This window comes from Halichoerus grypus, chromosome 9 (genome assembly GCF_964656455.1).
Source record: "Halichoerus grypus chromosome 9, mHalGry1.hap1.1, whole genome shotgun sequence".
NCBI lineage: Eukaryota > Metazoa > Chordata > Mammalia > Carnivora > Phocidae > Halichoerus > Halichoerus grypus.
In genome coordinates, this window is record NC_135720.1 from 27,841,571 (window position 1) to 27,862,927 (window position 21,357).

General features: G+C 42.0%; 1 protein-coding gene across 12 annotated transcripts in view; it reads left to right on the forward strand.

The window, feature by feature from the left end:
* MAP7 (microtubule associated protein 7) overlaps positions 1 to 21,357 on the forward strand; it is a 170,167-nt gene that overhangs the window by 8,075 nt on the left and 140,735 nt on the right. For 2 of the 12 annotated variants that reach the window (XM_078054682.1, XM_078054683.1), the window contains exon 1: positions 13,935 to 14,265. The exons of 4 other annotated variants lie outside the window; for them this stretch is intronic. In XM_078054682.1, the coding sequence (XP_077910808.1) occupies positions 14,133 to 14,265 (133 nt within the window). In that variant the 5' untranslated portion in view covers positions 13,935 to 14,132. Of the gene's footprint in view, positions 1 to 12,997; positions 13,174 to 13,262; positions 13,525 to 13,563; positions 13,752 to 13,934; positions 14,266 to 21,357 lie in introns of those variants that run through there. 6 more of the 12 variants (XM_036097484.2, XM_036097488.2, XM_036097482.2 and 3 more) reach the window with 5 other exon arrangements.

A 21,357-nucleotide genomic window follows, 5' to 3' on the forward strand; every position in this document is an offset into this window, starting at 1 on the left:
AAAATTTAGGTGACTTAAAGCTTCCCCTTTGGAGTTGGCTTTCTGGTAAAAGGAACCATCCTTTACTATGGCATAACCTCCCACATATATATCCCTGACACTATGTTGAAAGTAGAAAATAGCCATATTGTAGAATAAGTGTAAATTCCAGGGTGAAATTACAGAAGACACCCCTCCTTCTTTCGGTGTCCCCACTCTCCAACACAAGACCTGTGTGGGAGGCAGTAACATGCATAATAGGCTGAAGCAAAACTGCGTGGCTGCTTGTCAAGGTCTTAATCCAGGCTTTTGGTTCTCAGAAGCCTTGACCTAACACACGAAACAGGACCTGGTTCCTTGCTTCCTGCATTCCAGCTGGATTAGTTTCTATTCAGGGTTGATGCTTTAAATTAGTATGGTAACCCCCTTAACCACAGCACTGGTCAGTTCATTTAAATATAGCTCGTTCCTTGGGCCTAAGGTTATGTTGTTGCAATGATTTTTGAGCTCCTGTGCTGCAGCATCATCAGTTCTCAATCTTGACAGTGAGTTAAATCACCTGGGGACCTCTTCAATCTCACTACGCCCAGGCCACACCTTAGGCAATTACGGAGAATCTCTAGGGGTGGGAGCCAGGTGGCTGTATGTTCTAAAACTCCCCAGTGATTCCAGTGTGCATTCAAGGCTGAGGACTAGTTTAGGTTGATTTCCTACTTACGGCTCTTCGGTATCACCTTAGATTTACTTGGGAGGTGTCAGGGGTACCCTGCTCGTGGAAACCACCTGGGAAATCATAACAGCCATTGCCTTCAACCTAGTGAATTTATTTCGTTTATCTCTAATTTTGCTCCAGCAGTTCTGTGAAGGAAATGTAGGTGTGAATATGGGTATGAGTACACTTGAATAGCAAAATATGTGCACACTGGTGTATGTATTTATGCACTTTTATGTATGAATATGTGCAGTTAGACCAAAGGTTAGCTAACAGACTTTCTTTTTGTCCACTTCTGCCACCTTCCTCCTCCCTGCCCTCAAAACAAGAAAGGTAATTTCAGGTAAATAAAGTTTTTCATAGCAAATTATATACTTGTCCCAGAGACTTTCGTAGTGACCCATGACCTCTCATCATCATACCCCTGGCTCTGGAGACCACTCTTGTTTCTTCTGCCCTCCGGTCAGTACTAGACACAAGAGTGACCTCCTCACCATTCTCACCTTCCATCCTACTGCACGACCTATGCTAATACCCTTTGGGCTAATCTTTCTTCACTTTACCTCTCTTCGTTCTCCTCATTAGATGTTACTGGACGTAAGGCTCAGTCTGGTACCCTCTGCTCTTTTCACTTTTTCCTAACAGTGTTATTCACACTCAGGACTTTGAACATCCTGTCAAACTAGTATCTCTGGCTCTATGTGTCGGAACCTCCAGAGGCACGTCTGACATGCATTTGCATGTGTTCTTGAGGAGCTTTTTCAGGGAGGGCTTACCTTTGGCAGAACTGATTTTCTATTTTATTTTTTTCCTCCTCCTCGCCGCTGGTGTCTGCATGGCTGTACAAACCGGGACCGCAATGGAAAGGGGGAGTAGGGCTTACTGGATGGGACCAACCCCTCAGGAAAAGATGGTCTTTGATTTCCCTGCTGCCCCTTCAAGGTTATACTGAAGTTAAGTTTGGGTGAAGCCATATGGTTTTGCACACAAAACTGACCACCCAGTTTGGGCTCATGTTAAACTGTTACTTTGTGCGAGGACCCTGGGTTTCGTTCTCTGCTCTGTCACTCGCTACTTGAAGGATTTGGGGCAAGTCATTTGACCAGGCTCTTCCTTAATTTCTTTCTTTTGAAAACCGGGATACAGGTAATACCTTCGTCGGGCTACGGTGAGGATTAAGTGAGCTGATAAACGTAAAGTACTTAAAACCGTGCCTGACACAGCACAGAGTGTGGTTATAATTACTGTGCTCACGGTCGTTGAGGATTGGTACTGCATCACTGTGAAAATATGGACTTACCATAAGTTGTTCCCTGCTAAATTGTTCCCTCAAGCAAATGTTTATTTTTACTTGTAAAGTCTCAATGAGAGAATCAGAATATAATGCTGATTCAGACCTGACTGCCGCTGTGTGATCACTTCACCTTGGGCTTGGCTCAGATAGAGTGAGCATCATCAAGGCCCGCTGGATGGTGCTTTTCACCTGTCAGAATGTTGCCCAAAATGTTCCAGTAGAAGGTTGCTGCACACAAACGTGGGAGATGCTCAGATTGTGTTGTCATGTAGTTAAAGGCCATGCCAGCCTTTCTTATTTTTCATGTCTATGGTATTCAAAAGTATTTCTTATGACTCTGTCATAGTTCGACATTTTCAGTTCTTTCCTAAAATACTTGCCACAGAATTATTGCACTTTAAATCATAAAGATGGACTTGTCCCCTTTAAACCACAAAGATGGACTTCCCGGACTTATTTTAACTCAAAACAAGTGACTTCATTGAATATGTTTCTCTAAGAGGAAAATCTAGGAAGCATGTACAACCTGCCTTCCACAAGGCTTTCATGAGAAGTCTATAGTTTGGGTTTCTTGAAACACGTACTTACACAGGGGATGGACAAAGTGGGTGAACTTTGGACTTAAGAGGTCCAAATTTCCAGTTACAAGTCATGGAGATGAAAAGTACAGCATAGGGAATGTAGTTAATAACATTATAGTAACTTTATATGGTAACTACACTTTTCATGGTGAGCATTTTGTGATGTATATAAATGTCATATTACTATGTCATATACCTGAAACTAACATAAAACTGTATGTCAACTATAATGAAAATTTTTTTAATTTTAAAAATACATACATTGAAATAGAAAAAAATCAGTAAACTGTTTTTCTTATTAAAAATTTTTATGTGTTAAATTTAGAAGGGACTTTCTTAAATTGCAGAGGCTATTTATAAGACCTATGAGAGGGCAATGCCTTTGAATAGAAAACCCCCCATAATCTTATAATCCGGTAAACCTCACAGGGAAACACGAGCTTGGCATTTTAGATTCAATCCTTGGTGGTCCAGCTGTATCTAATGTCCATCCATGATAGAGTATAAAGTCTTCAAGGAGGTTTTGGAAGAGAGGAGTACAGAATGGCAGACGGAAGGAGAAGAAGGCTTTGCTAAATCCAGTTGACTGGGAGCTCAGACACTGGTGAGCCATTCTGATCCAGTGGAGAAGTGCACGAAGATGACTTTTTGGCTTTACAGTGCACATGCTATCTATTGTATGTGTCCCTATCTGGAAACCTGTTTATGGAACAGCTTGCAGTATTGCATGCAGTTCTTTTAAAAACAAACAGCTTTTGGTTCTATAAACTTTCCTCCTTTTGTTTGTAAACCACAAGAACCAGGTTTTTTTCCAGGGAGTGGGATAAAGCCTGGCTCTGGGCTGTAAAGGAACGTGGGTGTTCCTTGTATTGAGGGTTTCAGGGCAAGTGTCTTCCCCATGCCAGGATGGAAACAGGAACCAGGTAGGACTGTTCCATCAAAACAAATTAAGAGGGTAGAAAGAATGTTATTATGACTGTGATTGTTTCTCTACAACATTGTATGTCTCTGGAACAAGTTTTTGTTTTTTAACACATCAGTGGTTTTAGTGCCTTTAACAATGGAAGTGTGGCCACTTTGCCTGATGATAAAAGGCAAAATGGTCCATTTGTGGTATTTTAGGAAGTTTGATAATCCCTCAGTTGCGTATCTAAAATTCACAGGAGTTTCAGGCACTTGGATGGCTCAGTTGGTTGAGCGTCTGACTCAGTTTCGGCTCAGGTCATGATCTCATGGGTCATAGGATTGATTGAGGCTCCCCCCCCCCCCCATTGGGCTCAGCACTCAGCAGGGAGGCTGGTTGAAGATTCTCTCCCTCTGCCCCTCCCCCAAACTCATTCACTCTCTCTCTCTCAGATAAAATAAATAAATCTTAAAAATAAAATAAAATTCACAGAAGTTTTAAGGCAGGGGCTTAAAATAGGGATATGAAAGGTAAAGGGGTTTTGGAGATGAGGTTTGGGGCACCTTAAGTGTGTTTCTGAACCTGTTCGTCCTTCTGAGCTGTTGTTTCTTTCTGTGTGGTGCCCACTAAACTCAGTGGCTCTAAATCAGACAAGACTAAAAGGGAATGAAATTTCTCAAAAAAATGTACTGGATTGCTAGTAGTATCTATTTCTTGGAAATTAATGCTTCCTATCTTTTTTAAAGCAATTACTGATACATTAGGAATCTTTTTTGTTTAGCAGTTCCAAATTTGAAAAGCTTCTGGCTTGTTATTTAATTCTAAATATACTCGTCTCTTATCTGTCTAATTTAGCTAAAGGCTTTCAGTGTTCTGGTTGGTTACTGACAATTACACTGGATACACTAATCCTTTTCAGTGTGGACCTTAGCTGAGTGAAAACGACCAAACCTCAAACTTACCCACCATGATTATATAATTTGCCTTTCTGTTAAGCACTTCCTTCCCCTAGGTTGATTTCAGAACTATGCTGCAGAATTGTATATCATTTTTTCTTTTGTCAGAGTTGGTACTATTTAACCAATAACTGCAAAGTTTAGTACCTCAAACCTTCATACACACTTTATTTTCTCATGAGAAACATGTATTATCCAATGCCATCCCCATCCACATATTTATATATGTTTCTTCTGATTGAGACAGTGGGGTTACTTCATGACAATAGGGAATAATTTTTTTAATCTACATATCTGTACTTTCCAAACCATTTAATGTAGAGGCAACCAGTTGTTATAATGATTAAAAGGATTTATTTGATAATGCTTTGATGCTGACCTGCATTGGATTCTCAACAAGAGATCATTAGTGAAAGGTAAGAGGATTTAATAGGTCTACTCTGAGATTGCCTGAGCCCGATTGTATGAACACAATACAATTAGTAGAGCATTGCAATATTGGGAATGACTTGAGTAAATAGTGTCCGGCCTATACAGTGAAAATTATGATCACAGACACATAGACCTTTGACTTTTGAGTGGCATGCTTTCTTTTACAGCATGTTGATTTCAGTGTGGGAAGGGAGTGTCTTAATCTCTGCGTGGTCTCTGACCATGATGGCTAATTTTATGTCAGTTTAGCGAGTCTACAGCACCCGGTTATTTGGTCAAACACTAGTCTAAATATTTCTGTGAAGGTATTTTATAGATATGGTTAACATTTACAGTCAGTTGACTTTAAGAAGATTACCCTCGATAATATTGGGGGCCTGATCCAATCCATTGAAGGCCTTTAGAGCAAAAACTGAGGTTTCCCAGAGAAGAAGGAGTTCTGCCTAAGTTTCCAGCCTGCTGGCCTGCCTCCCTTACAAATTTTGGACTTGCCATCCTCTACAATCACAGCTGCCATTATTCCCTAAAATAAGTCTTTAAAAAAAAAAATAGGTCCCTTTACATGATTTATATATTCTTCTCCAGAGAAATAGTAGTATGTAGTATCCATAGTGGTCCAGTAGTATTTTGGGTTCTGTGTCTCTGGAGAACCCTGACTGGACACATTGACCCTCAGAAAGAAAATCAGAGTTCCCCGCCCCCCCCAGGATTATGTAACACATTTAAATTACTTTTTAAGAGAAACTTTTAAATTAACTTTTAAGGTACAAACAGGATATTAAACCTCTTAATATATCTTAAGTGATGTCAGTTTGAATTTCAGGGCGTTTTAGGAGAAAGAATTGGAAAGAGTAGCAAAGCCACAAAAGATGGGATTGGGGAAAAGTCTCAGTACATTCTGAAATGAATGTTGAACCCCTGGCTCTGGACTGGGCCAATTCTTTACTGACCTGAAGACTTAGGACCGTCACTCCCCTTAAAATGCCCATAAAGTAATAAACTGAATTGCTTTACTCTTCTTTAATATTGCTTTTCTCTCACAAACGTTTAGATCTCCTCTCTGAAGTTACAGAGTCATAGTGATCCATCCACAGTAAATTGTGTCATTGAGGGAAAACTCGTTTATCTTCTTCATTTTTATCCCTATCTTCCCCAGAATTTTTCATATGGTCGATTTCCATTAAATTGCCAGTAGGTGAGAGTGAGGGCAGTCTGCAAGCTGCAGGTATAGCAATCCTGAGTGTGGTTCTGTTGTAACCAGAACACTGAGTGAAGCTTCCATTGTTTGCGCATTTTAGCTTTACGTCTAAAACCTCTGGGGGGCATCAGTTGAATGAGTAAAACAATACAACTGTAGAGCTGCCTTTCAAAAAACCCGAAGCTCTGTGAAGTGTAAATAAGGGCAGGGAGGGGCGCCTGGGTGGCTCAGTCGTTAAGCGTCTCTGCCTTCAGCTCAGGTCATGATCCCAGGGTCCTGGGATCGAGCCCCGCATCGGGCTCCCTGCTCTGCGGGGAGCCTGCTTCTCCCTCTCCCACTCCCCCTGCTTGTGTTCCCTCTCTCGCTGGTCTCTCTCTGTCAAATAAATAAATAAAATCTTTAAAAATAAATAAATAAATAAGGGCAGGGAGACAGTGCCTGGGGGGGAGGGGCCTTCTGAAGCTCTCTCAGGCTTTTTCTTTCAGCCAGTGTTTCTCCCCTGGGCATCTAACTGCAGCTTCTGTTCCCATCCGGTGGTGGGAGTCAGTTGTGGGATCAGAAGAGACTCTAGAGAACTAAAAATCCAACCTGGACACAGTGTATTAATTCAGCACCCTCATCCCAGATCCGTGTTTGTGCATGGCCGTCTTCAGTGATGGAAGGCACAGCTTGTTACCTTCTGGTAACTTCCAGTCACCGGTCCAAGTTCTGTCTTCCAGCACTACACTAAAAGTAGAAATCCCTCCACATGTTAACCTTGAATTCAGTTACCTTATTTCTCCAGATCTTGCCCTATTTTCTCCTGAGAAAACGTACCTTCTTTCCAATGATCCTCCTGTGTTATAGCCTAGGATCTTGACAACTCCTGGGTTGCTCTCTTCTGAGTGTGTTCTAATTTATCATCCCATTGAAATATCTAGTTCAGACAGTGTGATCCGAGGACGAGAAAATAGAGAAGGTCCTTCTCCTTACTCAGCGTGCTGGACATGTGCTGATCTGCCCTGTGATACTGTTAGGACTTTCACTGCCTCATCACACTGATCGTGTGTCCTGAGTTTGCTGTCCCCGGATCCTCCTCCTTTGCAGCTACTGAAGCTTGGCTGGGTTTTCATTCTGTACCTGAGCAGCTGGACTTACTAGAAGAGGTGTTCATATTTATCACTACTAAGTGTTTTTTTAGCGATAGCCCATTATTTTGATCTGTTGATGATTTTGGACCTGATTCTAGCCATCTTTCTGTTTTATCTACAGATATAAAGCCCTCGTTCTCCTCTAAGTCTTTAATAAAAACACCACCTTTCCTTCCCGTTGCCCACTTGTCCACACTCATCTGAGCTTTTTCAGGAACTCAGTATCCATGCTCATCCCCCTGAAATAGGTCTTCCACGCTGCTAGGGAAGCCTGTTTAAAAAACAAACATGAGTGGTTTTTCATTTTCCTCTTTGCCTTCTGTCACCACAGTCACCACGTGAGACACTTTTCTCCACCTGGACAAAGTACTTAGGGAGCTGGTTTTTCGTAAGTCTCACTCCTCCCTTTCAACCCGTCTTCCACCAGACTGGCGAGTCTGGATCGCACATTTCATCATCAACCCTCCTGAATGGCCCCCCTGCCTTTGTTACGTGGGAGAACATTGTATGATTTGCCCGCTGCCTCCCCTCTGATGTCATTCCCCAAAACCCCTCCCCTGGTGCCTTTGACATGATTTCACCCCTCCTAAAGCAAGACAGGGGGCCACGGTTTCTCAGTTTCCTTACCTTTCTAATGGTGTGGCTCAAAAAATAAAACTAAACCCATAACAGTTCTCAGACCAATGATGGGTTAGTAACTTTGAGAAACACAGCCCTGGGGCACCTGGGTGGCTCAGTTGGTTAAGCATCTGCCTTCGGCTCAGGTCATGATCCCGGGGTCCTGGGATCGAGCCCCACATTGGACTCCCTGCTCAGCAGGGAGTCTGCTTCTCCCTCTCCTTCCTGCTTGTGCTCTCTTACTATCTCTGTCTCTGTCTCTCTCTCAAATAAATAAATAAATCTTAAAAAAAAAAAAAGAAACAGCCCTTGCTATCTGATTCTTCTGTTGAACCCAGCAATTGATTTGTCTCCTTTTGAATCTGTAAAATTGGATTTATAACCTCCCAAGGATGTCACTATTAGAGGAGAGGATGTGTGCCCATCTTAACTTGTGTCCAGGAATTCAGAAGCTCATGCAATGTACGTTAGGTATCATCAATGGAAATAATGAACAGGAGGCCCAAGGGCGTTCTAACCTGTGTTCCTGGGTTCAAGTTTAATGTGGCATTTTATAATATTAGCAACTTAGCTAGTGATCCCTAATGTCTAGGAAAGAGTTTTAAAAAAAAGCTTGGTATCCACACCTTATGTTCAGATAAGTGAATCCTCGGGGTTTAAAATTTATTGCTGGTGGAGCAGACATGGGAAAATGGACTCTGCTGACCCTGCGAAGTGCTCACCACACAGCAAAGATTTATGGAAATGTTATAAAAGGCACGGCAGGGACCTCGGACTTCCTGGTTGCTGGCACGCCACTACTAGGGTAGTATTTACTGTTTTTCTTATTGCCTGTTAACAAAAGGTGGTAAAATAAAGATCAAAGCGAACCTGCCTTTCTGTTTTCCTTTCAAAGGGTCGGTCTTTCTTTGTGCAGTATTTCTTTGTCCAGAAGCTTTTTGGAAGCTCTGTAGAATGCTGCAAGATGGCAGGATGTTATGCCTTTATTGCCAAAGCAGCCATGAGGAAGTGTCCTCATTCTAGGAAACTGTAAGGGAGCCCTCTCACTTCAAGAATGGGGATGGCAGAGAACCAGCTGGGACCCTTTGTTCCCAGGGGTTGTTTGATTCCACAATCAACCTGTAACCATTTGAAGGTTTTCTTTTCTTTTTAATATTGCATTAAAATGTGGATTTCCAAAATTCCTACTAGAAGTAAATTGCAGCTTACCTTGCGGGAGGGGTGGTTAATGTATTAAATATTTAAAAGATTACTGAAGTCCAGTAGTTTTGAAGAATTAATCATCTCCTACATATTAATCATAATGTAGAAATAGGAAAAGGCAGTTTGGCACTTCTGGCCCCTGCTGAAAAGTAACTAACTTACATGTGTATAGAATTGTAATTTACCGGTGAGTGGCCATTCAATCCAGCAGTAGTAATTTCTGTTTTCAGCTACAGTCCTTGATAAGTACCAGTCAGGCTCTTTCCTGTTTCAAGAATGTTTTTGTAAAGCTCACTAGGCCTTTAGAAGGGAAAATCTAGGTATGCATCTCACTGCTTAAACAGATTGCTCTTTGCAGGAGGCTAGTCTTAAATTCATTTGCGGACTGTATGCTATTTTCCAGTCTCACGGACATAAAAACAGCCATAAAATAAAAGCTTAGGAAGGATACATGTGAGTAGGAGCCTGAAGCTTACATGTGTGTGTGCACACACATGCATGTGTTTAGTTTCCTAGAACATTGTGACAGGTCCAAATCACAAGACGACTTCCCCTACCGATGAGTTAGTTTGACTGTGTTTCATATTCACCTGCCTCACGGTTGGAGGCAGGCCAGAGGGGCCCGGCAGCCAGGGTAGAAGGACACATATAAATTCATTGCCTACTAAGGGACTAAGGCTGGGCGTGGGAATTGGTGGGGGCAGCAGTTGCTCAACAGCCTAGTGGGCTGTTTCATTCATAGTGGACGAGTGGTATCATTTCCACTTACAGTTGTCACTATATTTTATGATTATACTGCGAACATTTTTCTCTCTATAAAGCCAGGTTTGTTGTAAAACCTACCCTTTCGCACTAGGTAATGTCTCATTTCTTCCAACTTTGTACAAAGTCTCCATTAAAAATCATTTATTATTTTAAGAATTGAAACAGTTGCAAAACCTCATTGACTCTTGGAAGTCTACATACCCCGGTTCCCATGGGGACTGTACCTGCAAGTGACGTTCAAGGACACACGTGCCACATCAAATTGAAAACACTTCTTAGTGCTGGGGAAGAGCTCAGGAATTCAGAGTAGGATTCCTTTTACTTGAAGGTCTTGCCATCCCCCTTCCACATCTGCTTTTGTTTTGGGTCCGAGTATAAAAGGGAGAAGACTGGAGGCCCATGCCTCTGCAGGGGTTCAGCCCCAGTATTCCTGAAGTTAAATAAGAGTTAAACACCTATATCCATTAAAGACTAGGTTTGAGCATTTAGGAAGCTAATCTCAAATGTATTTATGTCTTAAATGTGTACTTCATGGATAGAAAAAAACTCCTTTATTATGATTATTTGATCTTGGGCTGTTTGCTTCTCTGTGACTGGTCACAGCTGTGACTGGGACACAGCTAGTCGCTGTTGCAGTCAGGATTTACAAAGCAGCAGGAGAAAAGCATCTTAGCCTTAGAGCAGATGGGCCATGGTTTAATCCTGACTCAGTGACTTAACTAGCGGGGGGACTTTAACCTCTGTTTTTAGGTTTAGCCTGTTTCCTGATCTGTCAGGTGATGACTCTTCTCCCGTGCTATCATGACTAACACACGTAACCTATCTAACGCACCTCGCACAGCATCTGACAAAGTTGGAGATGTTACTAGATAATGGAATTCTTGACCCCACCCCTGCCTAGTCGATTTGTAGGCCGTGGTGACTTTTGGCCTCCTTTGATTAGGCTTTCATTTCCCCAGTAAATGGTTTAAGCATAATTTTCAAAACAGCCATTTTGGTGACTTTCACATTTTGATACAAATCAAAATTCTCCATGAGACCTCTCACGCTAGAGCATGAAGAATGCCATCTTTGTCATTTGAGGGATATTCCAGTGCAGTTAACAGAAGAGGAGAACTAGTGATTGGCTCGGTGTGGGAGAGGTGGGCTCAGTTACAGTCCTCTGCGTCCCAGAGGGGCTGTCCTGTGACCTCCGTTCCACAGACCTCAAGGACGGCTCCTTTGTGACATCTTATCTGGACAAGTTAAAGACCATGAAGCTTTTGCTTTGCTGCTGCATTTCTCCTATAAAAGCTTTAAAGCCATCCAGGCCATCCTTGAAAGTAATGTACATCTTCTGCAGAAGTCATTTGAATTTCAGCTTTCACTTTGCTTTCTTAAAAGCCACTCTTAGAAAGGTGTTTCATTGTCCTCCTAGGATACTTCATAAAATATTAATCCTCTCAATTTTTCATCTAGAAGATGAAGGAAGAGATCCCTTTTTCCTTAGCTTTACCTCTTTCAGTAATACTTTTGTTAAATTTCATGGAGACGGTCAGAAGCTATTAGTTTTATTTGGGTAAGGAATATTTCTAAATGAAATCTGTCATTTGAGACATAGCTTTTCATTTTTCCTGCCAAAAGGTAGTTTCAGCTGTGTGTGAGCGTGTTGCCATTGTAAGTACTAACCTGATTCTCTGGAAGGTAGGAGAAACAAACTAGATTTGAAAAGATTTTCATAAATATATTATAATGGACTATGTTTATTGATCATCTGATTAAAGAAATAGGAAATAACAAATCATCTTCAATTCAGAAATAGAATTACCAAATGGAATTACCAAGTAGAATTATGGAAGTACACTGTATCCACTGTTTATTTCTTAAACAACAAGATCTTGCATGTTCAAGGCATGGATCTTTTCTTTCCTTCCTTCTCCACATCTTGTCATCTCTGTAGAAGCTGGAGAGAGGGATCTAGGATTCTGAACTGTGTAGGCCAAATATTTGTCATAAGGAAAAGCACTGGACTAGGGAGAAGGAGATCTAAATGTCCACTCTAAACTTACTGCCAGTTAACGTTTGACCTGGGCAAGGAATCTTACCTCTTGGGCCTCGGTTTTCCTCGCATGAAAAACGCTGATGTAGATGCTTTCTCAGACCTGCTCAGCTCTTCAATGCCATTCACTTTTATTCCAAATACCTATCACACAGATGACCATGATTTTAAGTAAACTTAATACCTGAAATTTCCTGCATTTCCCCAGTCTACACATCTAACGCATGTTAACCTTAATTAAATCCCCCCAGCCTTCAAGGGAAAGACTTCTATAGTTTTGGTGTTTTTGTTTCTGTTTCCCCAGAGTAGATTTGCTAAGCATCTAGTACATCTCCAGCAGTGGCCTGGGCAATATTAGTAGATAAAAAAATAGAACTTTTCTTTAATAGAGTCGATAGTTGAGCTGGAAACACCTTAAATATGAAGCAAAAATGGACTACTTAGAACAGATGTATTATAAAAAGTAAAAGCAGGGAGGCACCTGGCTGGCTCAGTTGGAAGAGCATGCGACTCTTGATCTTGGGGTTGTGAGTTCAAGCCCCATGTTGGGGATAGAGATTACTTAAAAAAAAAATAACAATTCTTATACATATCACCTGCTTTTACTTTTTGTTAAGTACTTCTTACTGCTACGACTATGCTCATTTAATCCTTTCTCCAATCCTATAAGGTAAATGATGTCACCTCAATTTTATAGCAAAAACTAAGGCACCAAGAAAAGCTAAGTGAATTGTCAGCAGTTACTCTTCCATTCAAAGGATTTATAGAGGGTACTGGTCATGGAATCCTTGGGGTCCCCTCTTGGGTAAGTGGGTTAAGTATTGAGGGAAAAAAGTAGGAGGGTGGTCTGGGGTGGGAGAAATGGCTTTGGGCTTTCTAAGTAGACTTGATTTTGATTAAGAGGCAAAAACAAAAACAAAAATTATTTTCTTAATTTGGCAGTTGGCATTTGTCAGTGTCGCTTACTGTAAATTTATTTTTTGTTTCACATACAGCATACATTTCAGGCAGCCTGGAAGTGGAGAGTCTTAAGTGAGATAGCTCATTTCAGGAGAAAACAATAATCACATGATTGTATGCTTTGGAGAAAACAATCCAAAAAAGAGCTAAAAGTGGGTCAAGTGTTGAGGATTGCTCAGCACCGCGGGCAGTGACTGGCCCGGAGCAGTGGGAATTGCAGGGGGTGTTGCCTGGATGTGGTGAGGCGGATTTTTTTTTTCTTTTTCCCCTCGATGGATTGTAGTTTCTCTGCTTTCAACTTGACTTGCAGAAGGGGTATTCCAAACTGTCGTCTTTGGGAGAACAGGCCCGGTTCTCCCCCTGCCTGCTCTCCGGTGCACGGCAGCGCCAGTCTTCATGCCAGGTGGGCCCCCCGCCCCGCGTTTACACAGACTGTGGGGGTGCAGGGACGTCTGGAAGGCTGGGCTGTGCCACTGAGTGCGGAGTGAGCCGTGGGGGTCCAGCGATGCCTTCCTTCCCTCATCCAGGGACTCGCAAAGTGTCCCGACTGAAAACCCCAAAGCTCCCCCAAAGAAGAAAAAGCCTTCTTGCCTTGAGCCCCTGTCCCCGTCCCGGGGAGTGCCGTGCCGCCTGTGCAGGCAGAGCTGTCTGTCCTCCCGCGCTGCCGCCGGGGTAGAGAGGAAAGGAAGAAGGAGCTGCGCCGCGCGCTGGCCGCCTCCCGCCGGCCAGGGTCCCTGGGCTCCAGCCCTCCGCGGTGAGTTCCCGGCCCGGAGCCCGCAGCCGCCGGCGCTGCCGGGCGGACGCCGAGCCGCGCCCACGCCTCCTGGAGGAGGACAGGGCAGGGTTGTCAGGGCAACTGTTAGCAGCGGCATATCGCGGTGTGCCCTCTGTGCCGTGTGCGGAATAGCTTACTGTGCGGCGGCAGGGGAGAAGCCTGGGGAGAGGGGCCGCCGCGGGAAGAGCTGCGATCTGACTGAACAGGTTAGGCCGTGGAAGGAGGCAGCTGACCCCGCGTGCCTTTCCTGGGGCTTTTCCGGAAGGAGAGTGCGCGTGCGTGTGTGTGGAGCGTGTGTGCAAGCAGCGAGCTCCAGCCAGCCACATGCCCTGGGGGGGGGGGGTAAGTGGGAGGGGGCGTGGAGGGGAGGTGGGGGGGTTGCTGCTAGGTGAGGGGGAACTGCAGGGCCTCAGTTGCCAAGTGGCTGGTAGTATCTGTCAGCTGTTTGCACACTGTTTACTCATAGGGGATCTATTACAAGTGCTCAAATGAACCGGCCGCTTAGAAACTAGCAGCTTCCTGGGAGCTGCAATTACATAAGCATATATTTTTAATATAATAATAATTAAAAAACAAGTAGCCGCGGTATGCCTGGATCCGCTACAGCTATCCGACAAGAGAGACTGAAGAAGACCAGTGCAAGGCCAATTCCCCTTGGTCTATTCACCATTAACGAGGAAGATGAACAGCAAAAGAATGGAAATTCCAGAAGACCAAAAGGTATGCCTTAGCTCTGCCCTTTGGTTGGAACCGGAACCAGCCCCTATTTCCCGCACTGTCTGTAGCACATTTACAAGCTGTGTGCATGCGGCGTGGAGGGCTTGTGACCTCCTAGCACAGTTTGCTGGTGCTATTTACACATTCTCTAGAGCTGTGGATGCATGAAATGGGGAACAGGTTTTGCAGATTTGGTAGGTTTCAGATCAGCTGCCTTTCTGACCCAGGCTACTTTCTTGGCCTAGAGATCTTTAATTTTCACAGTGCTCACTTGAACAGTTACCAATGACACTGTCCTCACCCGGCGGAAGAAATAGGAGTTATCCAGGTTTAAATGAACATCTCCCCACCTTGCTTAGGTGCATCGGTGATTTCTGTTTAATAAGGAGAGTTTCTCCTTGGAAGGGGATGAGTTAAAGTGACAGAAGAGTGCAGCCTTTCCAAGGGCAGAGGGTCAAGATGTTACTTCCTTTTATATTCTGAAATACTGAGATCTTGAAGGAGGAGGTAAATAAACATTGAGCACACTATAGGGGGCAAAGCTAGGGAACAGGGAGGGGGGACCATGAGGCTTTATAACTTCTGATGGTAACTACTACTGAACATCCCTATGGAGGTTGGATTATGCTGGGTGCAGAAAGGAGAGGTCTGATTCTTGTGCATCTCTTTCGTAATGATGAAATGGGGTAGCGGCTTGCCTGGCTTCTCAAATCCCTGTGTACTGCATCGTGTCAGCATTGTCTCATAGCCGCCCCCCCACCCCAGATCTAATGGTCAGGGATGGCAACATCATGCCTTCTTGAAGAAGGGCTTTAAGGCTTGCATTTTAAGTTTTTTCTTGCAACCCCCTTCCCCAAAATATATAAGCTACTCATCACTTAAGCTGATAGATTACCAGTTTTGTTGTTTTCGTGTGGTGATTAAATTTTAGCTTGCATTCAAATTGTTCTGTCACGGACATATCAAATTTTCCTCTGTGTGGTACAGAGCAATAGCATGGTAAAGTAGCAGGCAAATATTTAAACACTGATAGAACAAGTGTTTGAATAGAATCCAGTATTTGAAAATGACTGGCTTTCTTTTTCCTGGTTCTTGAGTGAATCTTAGTTTGCTTTTCTTAAATATAATTGAAACTGTCTACTTTAATTCCAGAAGTATATTTTTACTTCACTTTTAAAATACCGTATACAGAGAATTTCTAATAAGTAGAATCTAAGTAACGTAGTTGACTTTAATTTCACTATCAGACATAGCTTATATCTTAGAACCAGATGACTTCAGGAATTTACCAATGCCATGGATGGAAGCTGTTGTAGGTGATTGTTGGTTGTTTTTTTTTTTTTTTTGCCCAGGAATTAGACAGTTGAACCAGAGTGTGCTCTTGATGAAAACCCAGTGCTTTAAATTGTTAGTAGCAAATCATTTGGCCTCTTAGGAGGCGGTAACTTTCTAAATTAATGTAGATCTGTTGAACTGTGCCCACTGTGTATTTTTGGAAATGTTCTTCATTTGCAGCACTTTTCCCTTGGGCATCTTGGAGCAGTAATTTAGGATAGCTATCCATTTTATTCTGAGTAGTTTTCTTGAATTCCTCTCTTCTGTGTTTTGTTTGGTTTCATTTGCCTTTAGTATTTTATTTAAAGGGAAGAAGGGTGGGGGAAGTAGGTGCTTCTAAAAATCTATTTGTTTTTGGCAATTCATGCAACTTTTTGGATAAGAGAGACTTAAGGAGGTTCTGATCCCCTACCATTTTTAAAGAGCCACACATGACTAGTGGTTACCTTCTTAGACGAGACAGTTCTAGTCTGTAGAGCTGTGATCTGAATTTTTGTCCTCTCTGCATTGTCCAACCTTCCTTGCTTCCTGGTGCCAGATATGGTCAGGTCCTGAAATGAATGTGGTTATTAAGAAGGGCCTGATGGAGCAGACAGCCCCTTCCCTGCAAGGGAGCATAGTAACCTGGCTTTATAGACAATTTCAGTTGTCCTCTTCCACCTAAATGTTACTGCCTGCTCTGAATATTATACTTACTACTCACTGGTTGCCAGTATCATCTTTTGCACTGTATAATGGACTTCTGTTTTCTAAATTATTTCCAAAGCATCATAGCAAGATGAAATACAGATTATCTTTTATGTGTTATTATTAAGATAAACAATCAGAACCTTTGTTTTCTTTTTTGCCTGCTCTGTGGTCTAATCAGCTAACTGTGTCCAGACCTGGTTTTTATGCATAGTATCTTTATTCTGTCATTACCAAGAATAAAGAAGTTTGCTATCTGAATTCAATAAGGTAATGCTCCTGTCCAGGATTACCCTGGGTAATGAAGTTGCATCTTTCCAAATACCCTACTCTTGGGTAACCATCCTAATGAACTCCGTAGGAATGAACGTATCGATTACTGTCTAGACTCCCAGTGGTGGCTTCAAAATTACCCTGGTAGGGTGAGACAGTAGTTCGGTTAGCTGGTAGACTAGCTCAGTTTTTGAAGGCGAAATTTCTCTCCCTTGTAATCAGTAGGGATGTAAATGTTTTACATGCCTTACTATTATTGACGAATAACATTTAGACAGTCATTGGGAGTGAGCTGGGCTTCTGCTCTTACACCTCTAGAACCCAAGTCTCAGTGTAATGCTGACCTGAGGACTGCTGCAGGAAAGCTTATTTAGGTACTGCAGTGACTCAGTGCCCTTGCTTAGGTTTCAGGGCAAACCTACCTTATGGTGAGTTTTGCTGAGCACAGTGTCATTAATAAGTAAAAAGACCTTTCTCCCTAAACCAACACTTGTTTAAATGTTCATTCTGTACAGATTACTTTGCTGGGGCATTGTGGAGGTGGTGCAAAGGTAATTGACATGGTTTCTGCTCTCAGAGGTGTTTACCTGTCTAGTGAAGGAACACCACTATGTACCAATAATGCAAGAATATAAACTGACATCGGGGGAAGGGCTGAGAGTATAATGAAAGAATCTGTACCTATCTCCGTGCCCTTTGCTAGACTGTAAGCTTCTCAAGGGCCAAGACTACTCTTCTGTATATGAAATTGCAGAGTGCATGAACATTATTGAATGGAGATAAACTCAACATCTAAAAATAATTTGCACAGGCTCTGAAAGTCTTACTAACATAAGAATACTAAGAAATGTTGGTCATATTAGGATTGTCCTTCCAAGGTAACTATTTTGATGTTTGGATGTATCTGATAGGTTAATCCTATTACTCTCTACCACATTGCCTTTACCTAAGAGTACATCAGGGATTCTACCCTGTTTTGTTGTTTTCCATTTATATTATTCATCATTTTCATTGGTGGAAAAATGAAGGCATATGTTTACAAGGTAGTATTAACTGACTGCTTTTTTAATATCTAGGTTAATGTCTTCTGCCCATTTTGTTAGCAAATTGCAGATTAGATTGTAAAGAAATAAAATTTCTCCTTGAAATCAGGACACAGAAGTTCTGGGAAGCTGTGCTCTCCTTCTCCCTTTTCCCCTCCTCCTGCCTTTTTGTTAAAATGTGTTTTTATGGAGCCTGCAGTAATTTATTTTCTTTTGGCTTATCCACTCTAAAGGTAGAATTTCTGCCAGTTAAGGTTTCCAAATGAAATATGATCTACCACTTACCATTTATATTCCTATTGGATTGGTGATCTAGCAATTGTAATGTCCTCTTTGTAAGTCATGAGTCTTTTTTTCCCCCCCAAAAAGGAGTGTTATGTCAAGAAGTGCGAATGCCATTCTAGAATCATTCTCCCTCATTTTCTTCTTTTCCTCTTTTGTTCTATAAGACTTGGACTCTTGTCTGTTCCCAGTGTCTTTATTTGTGCCATTTCAGGACTAGGAAAAACTTTTAGCAGTAGAATTTTCCAGCTAGTGGGGCAAAAGTATAGTTCAGAAGAACAATAATATCCAAGATTCCTATTATAAGGAGGAAATCTTAAAGTCAAATTGATTGGCATAAATTTTGTTTGCTGAAGAGACCTGAAATGTAATGTTTTATTCAAAGCATTTATATAAAAATAACAATAGGGGATGTCAGGAACAAGGATCACAACATCTGATGTATGGGTTGCACTCATTGGAATACCTGTTCAGTGAGTAGAACTGTCTCCCAGGCATTCTGTGTTACAGTAGAAATTACCATAGGTATCACTATACAAGGGGAATGTGATTTGACCTCTACATAACCAAGATTTTGTATATGGTGAGGTGCTATATGCATTGGAATTTGCTTGCTTTATAAAACTAAAAGGTTTAAAAATTATGTGCGTGTTTCAAGAGCTATAATCGTAGAGCTAAAATAGCTGACTGCTCTAACCATAGGAACCAAACACATGTATTTGGTGAAAATCTCCCAGTTGATAAATCTTACATATTATTTGTTAGAAGGTAGAATTGAGTATCCTTTTCCACTAACATCAGCATATCTCAAGGGGCAACTTTAAATTCAATTCGTTGTTACTGAAAAATTACCAGGTCATTTGCAGGTACATTAACTGTGTTTTGAGCAGAAACTAATTACCTTCACATCAACAAAGGAAATTTTGAGAGAATTCATCCTAATTCTCAGTTTTTAGCATTTAGAAGAACCCATTTATGTTGGGCCCTCTATGTATTAGGTTTATGTTCTAGATTTGTCAACTTCAAAAGTCATACCTCATTATACCTCAGATCTGGATACAAAGACCCAAAGTCTACCACAGATGGACGTAAGACATTGTGTTTGAAGTGTTTACCAGGGCACTGATGAATATTTTTGACTATAAAATGCAAGTTCCATTTTCTTAGGCTTTCTGCCCAGTGATGATTTTTAGAGAATTTTAATAGATTCTGTCCAGATTCCAGAGAATGGAGCTTAGGCATATTGACCAAAGAAAATTATGTTCACAGTTTCAGGCCTAATAAAGTAGTAGCAAGATATTCTGTGGATTCAGCGGAACCAGTCATCCTAAAACCATCATTGGGAACAACATTATGAAGGTTGGTGTGGTGCCTCCTCATAGGGTTACTTACAAGATCAAGCATCAGGTGCATTTGTTGAGGGGTGACTTGGGAGTTCAGGTGGAAGGTTGGAATCTCTGTGGACCCCTTTTGAAACCCTTCTGAAACAATGTAGCACAAAATCTAAGTACAGATGCAAAGTCAAGATTGTAGTTGTTGCTTCTGAGCCCCTGTAGAGAACTGTAGACATTCAGAACGTGCTACTATCAGGGCTTTCAGTCTATACGGTGGGAAAAGTTTAACCAGATGGACTATTACTGGCTATATCCAAGTTTGCCAAGGTTATTAGAAATTCAGAATAACTGTGGAGTGAGAGACTGTGTGATGTGATAGAAAAATTGCTTCATGTGGAAGTAGGCAAGTTACAGTTCTTAACCTTTCCAAGCTTCGGGCTCTGAGCTATAAAATGAAATTAATCATACCATGCTCACAGGTGGAGGTGAGGATTAGAGATATGATAAGCATTTAACACACTCTCTGGAAAATATTTGGGGCTCATTAAATGGTATTTATAAAAAGTGGGATATTTGACTACAAATGGCAAATTTTCTGATAATTCCTACTAATATACTCTTCGTCTGTTCCAGTACATGTCTATTACAGAAAGTTTCCCTAGTCTAATCTCCTGCCTTTTACCTTAACTAGCTTGTGAGTGAAAATTTCCAGGAGGGCTGCCACTTTTCTGAGGCATTTTTAGTCTCTTGTCCACAATAGGTATATGTGGCTGGATCCTTGTCCTGTGTTTATTCATGTGGATCAGATGTTAGATGTCAGGTAGATTACTCATTGCAGTACCCTGTAATTTTGTCGTGTGAAGTGAAGGAAATAAATTACCATTATGTCAGATCACCTTACTTGTTATTTCAAATACGATTAAGGGAGTGTACCTTTTATTCCTTGGGATTAATGGAAAACTTCTGGTCTGCCTTCATCGGGGAACAATAGCCATGATCCTCTGCCATCTTGGAAACCAATCAAAAGGAATTTTGATTCTCAAAATTTCTACTTCTGGAGTTTTCTGTTTTGTTTTTACGTGTGTGTGTGTGTGTGTGTGTGTGTGTGTGTGTGTGTGTTGCTTGATGGAAATGTCCGAGGCTTGTGGGCGAGTTTCTGCTAGAGACTTAGGTTATAGGCATTTACAGCTTTATGTGGGCTGTTTTTCTTCTCATGCTATTCTCAGCACCAAGATTTCTTGTTCTAAGTTTGGTCAGTTTCTATCTTGTCTCTCAATACTTTTGTTTCTCTGTGGTGGTCTTGTTTCTTTCACGAGTCAGTCAGCAGTTAAGTGCTGCGAACATTTGGCGCAAGCAGCATATTGGATGTTACCTACTGCTGTTATTAAACATACATGCTAGTGGGTCTTTGTATCCTGAGGTTGAGCTCTTCCCTCTAGTACTGTAGCTGGTTCTCCTCCCTCTGCTTTGCTATACCTGGTCACCTTCTACTTCAGTTTAAATGTCCTTTCTTCAAGAGTGTCCCTAGATCAGGCTGGGTCCCATGTTCTAGGCTTTCCTAGGATTGTGTACTTGTCCTTTGTTGCTCCAGCCAAATTGTAGATTGTGTTTGGTGAGTAGTGTTAAAAATCTCTCCAACTCGACTAAACTCTAAGAGGGCAGTGAGTGTGACTCTTAGATTCACACTGTGTCACTAGCACCTAATACAGGGCCTCGTGCGTAGTTGAGGGTCCCTAAATATTTATTACACAACGACTGATGAGAGATGACACACTGACACTATCAGCCAGAGAAAATGAGGAAGCACAGCTGGTGAGGCTGTCTGTCCAAGCCTTGGAACATTCCAAGGTCCAGGACCATGTTCTGAATCCGGCAAAGGCCTCGAGATACCAGGTCAGTCAACACCCTTCCGGGCGATAGGATAGTGGACTTTTGTATTACAGACCTTTGCCCCGTAGCCCTCATGCACAGAGGACTGGTAGGTAGTTTTCTGTTAGGACCTTATGTCTGGGAGAGCACGCAGACTCTACAGTGACTGACTTGGACCAAATTCCGGTGCCAGAACATTCCAGAAGCAGCTTCTACCATCATCTTTCCTTGAACTACTGGAGCTCATCTCATTATTAAATGTCCATTTTAAG